At 41.5% G+C, this 14,909-nt stretch overlaps 1 protein-coding gene across 1 annotated transcript in view; it reads left to right on the forward strand.

Annotated features, from left to right (window-relative positions):
• Window positions 1-13,529, forward strand: part of TPCN2 (two pore segment channel 2) — a 29,772-nt gene extending 16,243 nt beyond the window's left edge. The window contains exons 11-25 of the mRNA XM_083601898.1: window positions 252-349; window positions 445-526; window positions 632-718; window positions 2,261-2,380; window positions 3,120-3,179; window positions 3,268-3,396; window positions 3,767-3,816; window positions 4,567-4,666; window positions 4,783-4,854; window positions 6,223-6,296; window positions 6,445-6,529; window positions 6,680-6,762; window positions 7,775-7,856; window positions 8,995-9,080; window positions 9,937-13,529. Of these exons, the coding sequence (XP_083458024.1) occupies window positions 252-349; window positions 445-526; window positions 632-718; window positions 2,261-2,380; window positions 3,120-3,179; window positions 3,268-3,396; window positions 3,767-3,816; window positions 4,567-4,666; window positions 4,783-4,854; window positions 6,223-6,296; window positions 6,445-6,529; window positions 6,680-6,762; window positions 7,775-7,856; window positions 8,995-9,080; window positions 9,937-10,015 (1,287 nt within the window). The 3' untranslated portion in view covers window positions 10,016-13,529. The remainder of the gene's footprint in view (window positions 1-251; window positions 350-444; window positions 527-631; window positions 719-2,260; window positions 2,381-3,119; window positions 3,180-3,267; window positions 3,397-3,766; window positions 3,817-4,566; window positions 4,667-4,782; window positions 4,855-6,222; window positions 6,297-6,444; window positions 6,530-6,679; window positions 6,763-7,774; window positions 7,857-8,994; window positions 9,081-9,936) is intronic.
• The last annotated feature ends 1,380 nt before the right edge of the window (window positions 13,530-14,909 follow it).

Below are 14,909 nucleotides of genomic sequence, written 5' to 3' on the forward strand. Positions count from 1 at the left end.
GGAAATGCTTATCTGGCCACCTCACCTGCAAGAGTGAGAAAATCAGTTCAGCCAATGGAGATGTTCTGAAGGCCAGGAGCTCATGATGGACTTTTCCCCAGTGACTTTTTGTCTTGGACTTGCGGCTTTGATTTGTGTTCTGCTCCATGTGACACTTTCAAAACAGAGCGAATCTTCTCTAGTTCTTTGTGTTCTTCATGCCTGTAACTTTCTCCTATGTGTTGGTGGATATATTTTCCCCCCCATTTCAGAAATCGGTTCAGTCCTCACTTTTCCGAAGGCGCTTAGGAATCCGGGCTGCCTTTGAAGTTCTTTGTTCTCTGAAGGAGACTTCTCTCAATAAGAACATGTGAGTGAAAGGCGTCAAGCACACATAGGGTGGCTAGAGACAAGGAACAGAAGGTTAACGATTCCTTCTCACACATTGTAACTTTGTTTATGTAGCTTGCGTGTCCAGGCGGAGACTCTAGCTCAAGTTCTTCATAGAGTAAAAATGGATCCTGACTGTAAGGAAGCAATCATTAGGGTAGGAATCACCTTTTTTACTTAATGAGAAGTTGGATTTCATTCAAAAAATGTTCTTGACCAACAACATTGGTGTGTTAACTTCCAGTTTCTCTTGCATATGCAGAACCTTGAGTTGTGTCCCCCAGGAGGTCTCACCTCTGCTCAGTTTCAGTTACTCTTTGATGAACTGGACAAACACAAAGTTAAAGAGGTATGGACCTGGCTTTCATTTATGCCAGCTTTTCAGGTTCCCTCCAGGTGTGGTGGCTGAGGCAGACAGGAGCTGTGGCCCAAAACATCTGCAGGGTACCAGCTTGGCAAATGCTGATTATACATTTGGGGCTGGTGTACAAGTTTACTGAGAGTCGTGCTATGTGTTAGTCATGAAAGTTGCGTCTGAATCATGCATGTAACTTTCCTCCCTTTACCTGACATAAAATGTAGAATTTCAATATTCACATTTTCTAGCTTTGTTGAGTCTGAGAACTCTTGAAGGAGCTGCAGTTAATACTGAGTTGTTCTAATAAAGAATTGCTTGGATAAAGTTAATGTGAATAGTTGCAAATAGGGGTTTGTTTGGTTTTTGGTGCATTTGCTTCTCTGCAGAATGGTAGCCTTTCAATTTCTGTTTCCTCTTAGCACTAATGATGTGTCTACTTGAGTGTAGGGCACTCCCATACTTCAGTAGGAGTGGGGCTGCACTTCAAGCCCTGCCTTTGATGGTGCATCACTGTGTCTGCCTCAATGGGCCCTTCAGGCAAGCAGCTGCTCACACATCTAAGCTCCGTGCAACTGGGACTCCCAATGGCTTGGGTGACCTGCTTGTGTAGAGCCTCTGTGTGTGGGCTGCTCTTCCACAGAGGGTTCCCTTTTCAGACCTCTGTGCTCAATATGTGAAGGTTGAGGGCAGTGTAATGTCAAGGGCATGACATCAGCAATGAGAATAGATGTGTGGCCCCACTCCTGCCGCTACCCAGGAGTGTTCTACATATGGCTCACGAAAGCATAGGGCTCCTGTGTTTCCTAAATTCAAAGCATATTTGGAAAATCACTGCTCCCCTACCAATAAAAGAAAGCAAAGCTGAACAGAATATATTATAGCTGGTCAGTGAGATATGAATCCCTGCTTTCTGAATAGGGTCTGACTGCTCCAAAAAGTGTGCAGAAAATAAAAAATGAAGATATAAGACAAAGATGCCCTATGCATATGAAAACTGTTCAGAATACACCTTTCCACCAGTTATATAAGGTTCCCAGGGAAGGACTTCTAAAGATTCCAATTAGTAGTAATGTTGAGCTGGCTCAGTGTGGTAAGAATGGTTTTTTGTTGACTGATTGGCGTAAATATGCCATAACTGATGCAAGTCTATCATTTGAGCAAGATCATCTTCTACTAACTGTACCCCTTTGATTGATGATCAGTGCTGATAACTGGACCTTTTGTTGCATTTTTTGGTGTTTTTTTTTGACATTTTAAGCAAATAAATGATTAACTGGGCCAGCGGGTATTGTGTCGTGCCAGGGAATTAATCTTGTTGCACTCAGTGATTTCTGGGTGGAGACAGTTTCCCTGTCATCCTTTTCTTCTTGGTCTCTAGGGAGGGGCTGCATGCAGGTGTGGAGCTGTCATAGTGCTGTCGCAGCAGGCCTTAGTGATACATATCCTAAGCCAAAGAGATGCCTCCTCAAGGCCATGTGTTATTGAAGAAACAACAGGTCATGTTGACAAGACTCTCATATCCTTTCCTTTCAGCGTCCTCCCAGGCCAGATTATCAGTCACCTTTTCTACAGAGAATCCAAACTGTCTTTGGTCACCGTTACTTTGGCTATTTAGGGAATGCTGTTGCTGTAGCAAACGTTTTGTCTGTGTGCGTAAGTATAACATGTGTCAAATAGTAGTGATTTTACATTAAGGCAAGTTTTAGCAGGGCAGTTTAGTAGCCCAGTTCTCTTGTCATTTTCTGCGAAGCGATTGTTCTCATAAGAAAAGCCCTGCTGAATCAGACCAAGACTCCAGGAAGCATCCTGATTCCACTTGCAGCCAGGCAGATATTCTTAGGAAGCACAGCAATAGCCCTTTCCTGTTGTTTCTCCCAGTAACTGATAATGTCATGGTGGGGAACCAGTGGTCCTCCAGATGTTGTCACACTGCAACTTCCAGCAGCCTTGACCATTGGCCATGCTGGCTGAGGTTGATGGGAGTCCAACAGTATCTGCATGCCAATTACAACAAAACAAAGCAAAAACAAAGCAAATCAGATAGCTGCTATTCTTGCTGGCCCTTGAAGTGCAGTGGCTTTTACTGCACAGCTAGAGAGTTCTTGTCTTCCTATTGGGGGATGCCTGAATCTATTGCAGGAAGGGAATGAGAGATGCATGGATATACTGTTAGGTATGTCCTAACTGTTGAAGATTCTCAAAATATTTGACTGCTGCCATGGTCAGTGGGCGAGAATGCAGTCTTTATAACATAATTATGGTCTGGTCCTTTTTCTATCTTGCTTTATGTGCTAGGCATCAATTCTGAACAACTTTGCTCTGAACACTTCATAATGTTGTAGTTTAAAAGTTTGGTGCCAACTGACCAGTATCCGTTTCTCTTCCCCTTAAGGTGGTCATGGTACTAGATGCAGATAAGCAACCTGCTGCACGGGATGACTTTTTTTTAGGGGTAAGGCCACTTTCTCTGGCGTTCTCTGTAAGAGTTGCTCTTCCAAATGCTCAATTCTTAATGTGCATCTCAATTCTAAATTTTCAAGGTTATAAACTGTGTCTTCATTTTCTACTACCTCCTGGAAATGTTATTGAAACTTGTAGCACTGGGATTAAAAAGATACATATCTTATCCAAGCAACATATTTGATGGCCTTCTGACTGTAGTGCTGATGGTGAGTATTACTACGCAAGTTCCATTCTGGGTTTTTTTTACTGTAAAGATGACCACTGACCACAAATTGATGGCTGGAGGATAGGAAAGGAAAAGAGAATGTACATGTGACTTCACCAGGCCGTCTGTGTGTGTTTTGAGTTTCAAAGTATGACTGTGTTGGTTATATTTCCTTCATGGTTGAAAACTACTTCGTTGGATGCAGAGGAAAGAAAGAAAGAAAACTTTTAGGACCTTGCTTGTAATAAAGATCCCTCCCCAGCATGTTAATAGGACATTTGTCTCTAACAGATATTTTCTACTACTTAAATTTCAGTTATTGAATAGCAATTGAAATTCCTATAGCTTTGCTCTGTTCCTTCTTCTCAAAGGTTTTGGAGGTGTCAACATTTGCTGTCTATGGATTTCCTCATCGAGGATGGTATGTGCTCTTTGTAAGCAATTTCAGCTTTCCGGAAACCAGCAACTTTTGATGCTTTAACCAACATCCACTTTGCTTCTTGCTAGAATTCTTGCTGGGGAAAAGTGGGGCTAGAAACTCGTGACCAGGAGCTGTCTCACATCCAGCTCTAAAATAAACTGCTTTGTCTGATAGTGGTTGATTATGGTATCCCTTTATTTGTAGGAATATAATGTTGATGATTATGATGATGTGGCATTGTAAGGAGGGACATACTGGTTTATAATCTGTATTACATGGGGATCTGAAAGTATCCTCAATGGACAGTGGAAAATCCTTTTAGAGGAAAGAGCAGGCTTAGAGCCATGGGGCTTTGTATGATTACAGCCAAAGTGTTGTATTTCTCTTCAGTCTCAAGCCCCTTTAAAATGGAGTTTGATAAGAGGGTTGAAGACCAGTTGGAACATTGCAGCTTGGAAAGGATAGCAAATAGGCATGATTTTCCTCCTCCACCCCCCCTGCCACATTAACACCTGAAATAGTCATTCTGAGTGTGATCTGAGGATGGGGAAATGACCATGCTATTATCACCTTATAACTCTTAAGGCAAAGGCGTTAATTTAAGACTGTGTGGCATTGTGTTCCTTTTCCCAATACTGGCATGAACATCTTGCTTGAGTAAGATCACACTTTTAGTTGGCTTAGAAAAGCAGATGTAGTTTATAGTGTTGGTTCGTTCTCCCAGGTTTTTTGTTTCTATCTTAATTCTAGGAGACCTGAAATGTTGGGCTTGCTCTCTCTGTGGGACATGGTTCGCCTGGCAAACATGCTGATTGTGTTCCGATTTCTGCGGATCATCCCTAACATAAAGGTACTTCTGCTTCACTGTGTTGCTTTTATCTGAATTTGGGTTATAGTCTCTGTTCTCATGTATAAGAACTATTTTTAAAATTAAAAAAATCCTAATGATTCTATCTCTTTTTCCAGTTCATGTCCTTAGTTGCCAGTACACTGTTGGACCTTGTGAAAAACATAAGATCTTTCGCAGGGATCTTAGTGGTAAGTGAAAGCCAAGAAAGATTCATTTCTCCTTCTATGTTTCATCTTAATGAAATAGATTTATAAAACAATATTTGGCAACGGAATATATGTAAGCAAACTCTGGCCACCCTAGTGGGATCAGTATGGTTAGCATTATCACAGCATTATCTATAATAATGTGTGGCATCATTTATGGTTGTTTTTTTAATATACAAGATGCTTCTATAAAAGTAAAGGGTGGTAGTCAGCTAAATGTTACTCATAGTAAATCCACTGAAATGATCAAACCCATTGGGTAATCAGAGTAAAACTTAATTGGCTACAAATAAGAGTTGTCGTAAAGCAGAGCTTTCCAAACTTTTCACCTTGGTAGCACACTTTTTAGACATCATTTCACGACACAGCAATTCAGTTTTACTAGCAAACCGGAGGTTAAACTAACCCCTTTCCAGCCCCGGGAGGAGCACTTACACACTGCTGCCAACACACAAATGTGTTGCTACACACAGTTTAGAAAGCTCTGTCCTAAAGGGTGAAGTGCCATCTGTTGACATATTTAGGAATTGCAAGGTGAAGATAAATCCCTCAAATAGCTTGTCAGACAATTTGTGGGAGTTTTCTATCACGGAAGCGTAGGAACATATAACTATCCCAGTAAGGCCAGAAGCAAAAGTTTGTTGTTTTTGTTTTAAATAGCCACTTTCCTCCAACTGCCTGTGCCTCTGTTTCCTATCTTCCTCTCTTGTTTCAATGTGCCTATATTTTAGATGGCAAATCCCTTAGGAAAGGGGCCTGTCATCTCTGATCTGAACACAGATAGCTGCTGGAAATGTTCCTATGATTTATTTATTTATTTAAAATTGAGCAAAGCAATAGTGGCTGTCAGGACACTGAGAATCATAATGTGGCCAATGATTGTTCCACGAACCATAAGCTATGTGCTGCAGATAAGCACAAGCTTCCTCTTTATGTGTCCATATCTGTATGTGCCAGTGGGTGTAATTAAGGCTTTTAGAAAGTTTGACCACAATCCTCAAAGCCAGAAAAGCAAGGCAGGTGTTCAGAAAAGGCACATGATGCTGTCCTCTGAATAAGCTCAGAAGGCACATGAAGGAGCATGCACCAAGATCCTGGCGCAAGCCACCCATCCACGTCTGAATGCAGACTTGGGGCTTGTATTTTGCTACAGTGAGAGCAGGAGCTTTGAGGTTTTGCTGTCTTTGCTTCTTTTCCAAACTGCTTATATTAAAATTAAAAAGTGAACAAAGATTAGTGTGCTCTGGAAAATGTTGAGCTTACCTATAAAATGACTATCATCTTGCCAGTGACTTTTCACTGGTAGCTTAGCAATAGAACATAACTGATGCCCAATTTGTTCTTCTCCAGGTGGTTTTCTATGCATTTGCAATAGTAGGGATGGAGCTGTTTAGGGGTGCCATTACTCCCACGGGAAGTATCAGGTAAGTCTCACTTAAATGTGGCTTTAAGACAGAATTTGTTGTAATTTCCATGTGCAAACATAGCCAGTTGCAGAGCAGCATCTAATCTGGTCCTGCGATGCATTGTGCGCAATAATGAAACAACTTTACACTTATTTTTCGTTTATAGCAGTGTCAATGCAACAAATGCCACTTTGCAGTGTGGCACCTTTGAACAGCTGCAGTATTGGCCAAACAACTTTGATGACTTTGCGGTGAGTGTTTTCATTAGGGATTGCTTGTCATTTTCAACATTTACCCGTTGGCTTGTTTGAGGCCTACCAGTTTCCTCTCTTTGTGTTGCTTCTAAATCTCAAATTAGAATAATCTCCATTACGGCTCATTTTTTCGTTCTTGTCCATCAGGCATCCCTGGTGACTTTGTGGGATGTGATGGTTGTGAACAACTGGCAGGTTTTCTTGGATGCATATTCCAGATACTCATCTCCGTAAGTAATGGGCAGAAGCTGTACATTTGGCAGATGTCTCCAAAGCAAAAAAGATCTTTGCATTTTGGGGGGAAGAGGTTTGCTCTGCTTCTGCAGTCTGGAGAGTGCCATGTGCTGCTGCCTCAGAAACTCAGCACGGAGAGATGCATTTTGTAGGCCCTTTGGAAATAACCCTAAAGCAACCAGCAGATAGTCCCTTTATCAGGACCAACCAAGCGAGTGAGGTTTCTTAAAGTTCTCTAGAACATTTTGTTCTTTAAAAAATAAATACTTTTATGGATGGTAAATGAAACAAATAAGAATGAGACAAATCGTACTGTTTGGTGGGCGGGCGAGTGGGGTGGGAGAAAGAGGCACATATCAGGGCATGATAGGAAAGCTCTAAAATCTGCAGTCTTAAGAAACAGTGTAGGATAACCCCCTAATGGAGATCAGGCTGCATCCAGAGTTATGGGGACCATGCTTATTATTTCATTTTTTGAAAATGTGTAAGCTAGGAGATCTATCCCCAGTAGAACACATGGATCCCTTGTGAAGTCCAGAGCATAAATAAAGAGAAATGGGATAGTCTTAAAGGTGACCATTCTGCTAGACAAAAAAGAACTCGAATCTGCTTCATGTCACTTACCAGGGCTGGTCTGTATGTTTTGAAGCTCATGTCTATTCACACAGGCATACATATTCGAAGAAAGAATTCTTGGAATTCTGTGCTTCATCTTTCATAACTGGGGATAGCTGGGATTGGAATATGCCCTGATTGTGGAACTTGCAATGCGGTGTTTTTTGAATGACCTCCTCTGAAGGTCTGCCAGTATGTGTGGGCCGCCTGTCCACCTGCATGAGCAGCACTCATTGGGTTGAATCTAGAGTTGATCATGCCTGACTAACTTAAATCCCATTTATTTCAATGGGCTTAGCCTAAGCATGATTAAGTCTGGATCCAAGCCATTCATTTGAAATAATAAGTGCTATTTGATTATCTTTAAATATATGTATCTGTTTCCCTCCCTAGATGGTCAAAATTATACTTTGTCTCCTGGTGGCTAATTTCCTCTGTCATCTGGGTCAATCTGTTCATTGCTTTGCTTCTGGAGGTAATGCCGATGGGCTTAATTATCGCAAGAGAATTCACTTTTTGTTCTTCTTGAAGTAGCAAACCCTCTGATGGATAAATGGAATAGGCAAGCTATGCTATCGTATAGGCAGTACTTGGAACACAATGTTGTCAGTATGCGGATGACGCCCAGCTCTTTCTCTCCATTCCATCTGAATCAGTTGGGCTGTTCAGTTGCTGAACCGGTGTCCGAAGGCAGCAACAGGCTGGGTGAGGGTCAGTAAACTGAAACTGGAACCTGACAAGAAGAAGGCCCTGTTGGTCCTTAGGGCTCAGGTCCAGGCACAGGGCTGGCAGATTGTTCTGGACAGGGTAGCAAATCACCTGAGAAAGCAGTTATGTAGCTTGGGGCTGCTCCTCAATTCTAAGCAGTTGTTGGAGGCAAGGAATGTCACATATACCCAGATAAAGCTGATTTACTGGCTGTGGTTATTCCTAGACCAAGAGGCCTCTGTGGGCCTCTGTGACCCATGTTCCTGGATGGATTACTGCCATTCCCTCTACATGGGGCTACTATTGAAGATGGCCCGGAAGCTGCAGTTAGTGCAGAACACTGCTGCCCACTTGCTTACGATATGGCAAGAGATATACCACCCCTTTCCTCAGGGAACTGCATTGCCTGCACATGAACTACCAGGCCCAAAGTGTTAGAACCAGTGTACAAAGCCTTAAATGACTTGACACCCAAGTACAATGAAAACATCTTAATTTTTTTATTTTGCTGATGGCCATTTAGACACATCTGTCTAGCCCTACAGTACCTCTCCCAAACAATGTTTAGACTGATTTCAAAAGCCTTGTCCTTGCCTGGACCACCTTAAATCCTGAGACTTAGAGCCGGTTCAAATTGTCTGTCTTTTACTCAGCACAGAAAGGCTGCTGTGGTGATTAGGGGCAGGTAAGTCATGGAAGTTTCACCACCAATTTCCATGAAATCTGGGAGAGCAGATTTCCGCTGCTCCTGGTGCACCTCACTTTTCTGGGGCCTTCAGCTGAGGCTTCCGTGAATGGTTGCTTCCATGAGTAGAGTCATGCTTGCCTGGTGGGTGTGGAGATGAGCACCTCTCAGAAAGACCACCTGAAATAGCCCTCTTCCCATTCTTTCTCTTGACTGGCAGAATTTTATCCATAAATGGGACCGTCTCTGCCATCGACCATCTCTCTCAGAAGTTGAATACCAGATGACAATGGAACTCATGTTCCGGTGAGTATGGAGTGCTTAATCTTATTTCCTGATTTAAAACACGTTTTTAGGACTAGTTGAATGGCTGTTGACACTAGAATTTCCCTAAGGGCTGCGAAGTTTGTGTTGCACAAGTGATTGTTTCTTTAACTCTGTTAAAGATCAGAATATTCAATAGGGACCAACCTTATAGACACAGTATGGTCAAGACACAGTGTGGTACCAGATTTTAGAAAGATGTATTATTTTCCCTGATTGAAAGAGAGTGAATCCCCTTTTGATGTTGGATTCTTTTATATTCTCTGCAAGGGCATATGGGATAACTGTAAAACATTTTGTGGGTGAACTGTACCTTGAAGACCAACTTAGAAAGTGTGTGCCACCACAGAGGTTATTAATGTTCAAGCGACTGTAGAAGTTGCATCTAGAGTATGTAAAGGTAAAGGGACCCCTGACCATTAGGTCCAGTCGCGGATGACTCTGGGGTTGCGGCGCTCATCTCACTCTATAGGCCAAGGGAGCCAGAGTACAGCTTCTGGGTCATGTGGCCAGCATGACTAAGCCGCTTCTGGAGAACCAGAGCAGCGCACAGAAACGCTGTTTACCTTCCTGCCGGAATAGGTTTACCTATTTATCTACTTGCACTTTGACGTGCTTTCGAACTGCTAGGCTGGCAGGAGCAGGGACCGAGCAACGGGAGCTCACCCCGTTGCAGGGATTCGAACTGCCAACCTTTTGATCGGCAAGCCCTAGGCTCTGTGGTTTAGACCACAGCGCCACCCGCGTCCCTCATATCTAGAGTACATAAAGGTGTGCAAAATCTGCGCTGAGACATTAGCTCTGTTGACTTCTAATGGCTCCTGTTTTGTCCTTCTAGGGATGTTTTGGAAGAACCCACAGAAGAGGAGCTAATTGAAAAACTTCACCAGCACCCACATATGCATCTATGTAGATGACACAGGTGGAAGCAGCAGTTTCTCCTAGTCATGCCTGCATGCAGGTTTTGTAGCAGAAGGAAAGATATCGGGAATCTTTCTGAAAGAAGTACTCTATATCTTTGATTTTATTTTTGAATGGTGCCTGTAGTACATGGTCTTTAAAGGTTTGTTTTAAACGGTTCATTTAAAACATTATTTTTTTAAAAAAAATCCTAATTTGACTTTATTTTAAGTTGACTTTTATAAGCTTATGGCACTGTCACATTAAAAATACAGAACTTTAAAAACCTTGGAAATAATGTGACAGAGCAATTAAGTCTTTTAAAGAAGGGAAATGCATTAATGACACTGCACTTTAGAATGGAAACTGTGGAAGATGTAGAACTACTATGCTGGCTTGCTGCTAGCATTTGAAAACATAAACTCCGTAGATAGTTGGACTTAACTTTTTCTGTTATTTTTGTGTGTGTGATGTGCCACGGACAATGCCTTGATAACGGGGAAAGTTCTTGGGAAATTGCATCTTTTATCTTTTAAAAAAGTACGGTAAATATTAATGCAAAAGCGTGAGGATTGAAACAAGATGCCATTATCCTGGGAATTCTTTTCCAATATCATCTGCTCCAAAGTGGTAAATCTATGAATGTATACGCACATCAAAAGCACAGTCTTCTCCAAAATTCTAGGTTCTGTAGTTTACCCCTTAGAGAACTGCATTTCCTGTCATCGATGAATGAACTATAGTGCCCAGAATTCTTTGAGAGGAAAATATGCTTTGAATGTGCTTTAACGGTAAAGTGTATACGCAGCCTAGGTTAGAATGAAGAATAATGCAGTGCCAGTACAGCATCTTCATAGCAATTGCACTCAGTTGTTCCTGTTGCTGGGTTTACACTGAAGCGGTTTGAGAACCGCAGACCTGCTCTCCCTATTTTAAATTCCCACACATGCCTTATTAAATGGATTGGCAGTTTCGCAATAGTTGAGCGTGATGGATTGTGCCTCCTTCTTGTTGTTGATATACAGATATATATATATATATTTATATGCCTTGTTGCAATAAGGGAGACATGTGCGTTGAAGCAGGCTTCTGTGCACATATGCCATGTCTTGGTTTGGGAAACCTGTGGGCAGATTTGATGCTCACCAGATTTCTAGGAGGAGCCACCTCTTTCTTGTAGCGTGGAGGAGAACGCACAGCCTCATTCGCTATCTTAGGCCGCTATCTGATCATGCACAATGCCTTGTGGAACATGACTGCATCTGGATTGGCACCACTATGGTTTTTATATGGCAAGTAGAAGATGAGAGGGAGCACCCCTTGCCCCTTGGGGGTTTGCTTCTACACATTCATAAAATTGTTAGACTGCTGAGCGCATGTTTCATTCCTAATTGTACTACCCTGCCATAGTTCTGGCTATTCCCATTATCATCCTTTTGTTTCTCAGGGGTTTGGTTTTTTGCTAGAAGGTTACATACAGGATCTTGAGGTTGCATGGAGCTGTAACTTCCATACATTGCCATGCTTACGAAGACTGGTGCTTAAAGCCATGTTTCAAGTGTAGACTCTGAAGTTATTGGTAGTGTGAAATAAAACTTCTAGACAGCCTTTGGTATTTGGACGATTGCATTGCTGTTGAATCCCATTAGACAAAGGTGAAACAAACATCCATTTTATATTAGTAAAATGAGAATTCGAGGCTGTTGTGCCATCAAATTTTAAAAAACAAAAATAGAATTACAGTACAGTCGGAAAATCTCAGTGCTTTTAATTGTAGTAGTAGTAGTCTAAATATTTGTCTTGGGCATTTAGACAAAATTCTCTCGTGCAGGAATGAGCTGTGGTTCCATCACAGCATGTGTGCAATACCTTGGGATGCGAGTCCTTGAAAGAATCCTAAAAATACAGTTTTAGAAGTAAAAGTAGTTCATTACACCATGATATAGACAGCAGATGTTATGGAGACTATCCCTGCCGGGTAAGGAGTTCTGTGTTGTGACACATTGCTTCTGATATCCATTCCTGTGATTCATTTATTCAGCAAGAGCTACTAAATAGCCCCTTTCTGTTATTTTCATCATAAGGCATCCTCTGCCCCCTTTTCCCCATTCTCCTTGTGAACTTCATCTAGCAAGTAGATTCTAGATTCATAAGCAGTTCTAAACCAAGTAACCTCTTGGCCATTGCAATCCCGAAATTTTAATTTCTTTAAACTGTCTGTTGGGATCCTTTTTCCTCTTTAGACATGCTGTGCATAGCTTTGAGGGTTTAGTAACTTGGAGGTCCCGTGCCAGGCCCCTGAGAAGTGCCACTTGTCCCCAAATGACAACCTGGGGGGGGGGGAGTGTACAGAAAATCGAACAGGGACAACAGAATGTGTTGAATAACCTGTCGCACAAATTAGGAACACTGGCATACCACGTTCATTCCTCAGGAAAACAGTTCCAATCTTTGCAGTTGACGAGCAAAGATAAATGGAATTGTAAAAAAGAAGCAATGAGTAGTGATCCCTTTGTAGCAATTTCACATGTATGCTCCAATATACCAGCCCTGGGGTATTCCTGTCTTAGCATCAGTAGAGCTCTTTCAGGGCAAAATTCACGTTCAGTACAGTCATATGGTAGAATACTTCCAGCCAGTGCTGGATTTAGGTTTGATGAGGCCCTAAGCTACTGAAGGTAATGGGGCCCATTATATGTCCAGCTGTCCTTTGTCAACAACAAAATTCCGCTGTTTTTTGTTTTGAATATATGCTATATGGTAATTTATGGACCTAATAGGTATCTAAAGTCATTTGCACATAACAAATGTATTTTATCAGAGTTTTTGATCCAGTACATCCAGTACATTTTCCCTTTACATTTTTTGGGGGCCCCCAAGATAGTGGGCCCCTAAGCTATAGCTTGCTTAGCTTATACGTACATCCGGCACTGCACCACTTCAGACTGCACATAAAGGATTGCAGTTCTGAATGTTCCCCTCATACAAAAATAAAATAAAAATACACCTGTGTGTACAAGGCTAGCGCATTGGGAATAACGAACATACCATAGCTGTCTCTGTGACATGCTAGATTAATTTACCTGGTTCTTCATTTATAATAAACTCATGGGAACTTTGGGACTTTTTTTATGTTTCTCCATCTAATAATGGCTAGGGCATGTCTTAACTTAGTTTCACCTTTAGTTGTGAACAGTATGTCTCTGTAATTTTTCACCTTTTCAAATTACAAGTAAAATGGGCATTTTTCTATACTCTTAACACCAGTTGGGGCTCCCAAAAAGTTCCTCTTATGCAACTTTCAATAAAATAAAATAGTGCCATTTGACCAGTACAATGTGCCCAATATATCAATGCAACATACCTTTTATTCATGCTCTGGGATCTTTTATAGAAAAACCACTAGGATTGTGTATTTTGTGATTTTTAAAAATGCATTAAAAATTAAGTGTATCAATGCAAGTCCATTACTGAGAGCACAAGAATTTGAATGTAATTACTTGTTAATATAGTAAAATATTTTTGAAACAACTGGAATCCTCCCATTTATTTTGTGTGTGTCACTGCTTGTTTGAAATTGGGCTGTCTGAAATATTAAGCTGTCCTCTGGTTTTCTGAACATTTTGAGCATCTAGTTTTTTGGGGGCAGTTTTATCTGAGGTGGGTTACTGTCAACCTCTTATTCGTGCATTGTTTAGCTCAACTGGTGTTGCCACATTTTTGCTTAAATTCCTGCCTTATGAGTCGGATTACACAAGCAAGCAACACAGTAATATTTGCTCATTCATTTTTTATCCTGTGTTTCCTCCATGGAAATCAGGGTACCATCTCTTCCCCTGCTTGCCAAATCAACTATATCCTTAAAACATCCTTTGAGGTAAGTTAGGCTGAGAGAGAGTCACTCAGTGAGTTTTATTGCTGATCAGGGAATGGAAGCAAGGCTTTCCCAGTGTGGTGAAGGGCATAGCTCACTGGCTGAGCTCCTGCGTTGCATCTGAAAGGTTCAAGGTTCAATACCTCTAGTCAGAGTTGAAAATGTGTGCTACCTGAAACCCTGGAAAGCCATAGCCAATGAGTACAGACAGTACTGGGCTAGATGGACCAATATGCTGATTTGGTATAAGGCAGCTTCCTGTGTCCTAGTCTATATCGCATGGGCTCTCATTGGGGAATGACTTTGATAATGTCAGACCAGTGCAGTTATTTACTGTGCAGTGGTACCTTGGGTAACAGATGCTTCAGGTTACATCCGCTAACCCAGAAATAGTACCTCGGGTTAAGAACTTTGCTTCAGGATGAGAACAGAAATTGCACAGTGGTGGAGGGAGGCCCCATGAGGTAAAGTGGTACCTCAGGTTAAGAACGAACCTCCAGAACGAATTAAGTTCTTAACCCGAGGTACCACTGTATATCTAATGCACAGAAAACTACTCAACACAACATAGTCTGACGAGGATGAGTGTTGTTACTTTTACCAGGAGGGAACTGATGAACTGTACAAGAAATGATAGTTCAAGGCCTCGAAAAGATTGATGTTAATGTTAGATTTGCAGATAACAAAACAAAATGTATTCAAAGAGAACCCCCTGCCTTTGTCAGCCATGTATACTTGAAAGTATGTCTCTGTTGTAATGGGTAAGATAAGATAAGATAAGATAAGATAAATTTATTGTCATTGTCCGTATATACACAGTATACACAACAACGAAAATCAAACACCCCCCCAAAGACCGGGTTCACATACACATTTACACGTATCTCCAACACTCTCATCCTATTCAGACATAATCTATAAAACATAACATAATCCAGAATATAACATAACCTATTTAAGGCATAACATAACCTAAACCTAAACCTACAATATTGCTGCCTAAGGAAACAAGATGGTTTTATAGTTTTGTATGCAAT

The sequence above is a fragment of the Podarcis filfolensis genome (assembly GCF_964270895.1).
Source record: "Podarcis filfolensis genome assembly, chromosome: 1".
Taxonomy (NCBI): Eukaryota; Metazoa; Chordata; class Lepidosauria; order Squamata; family Lacertidae; genus Podarcis; species Podarcis filfolensis.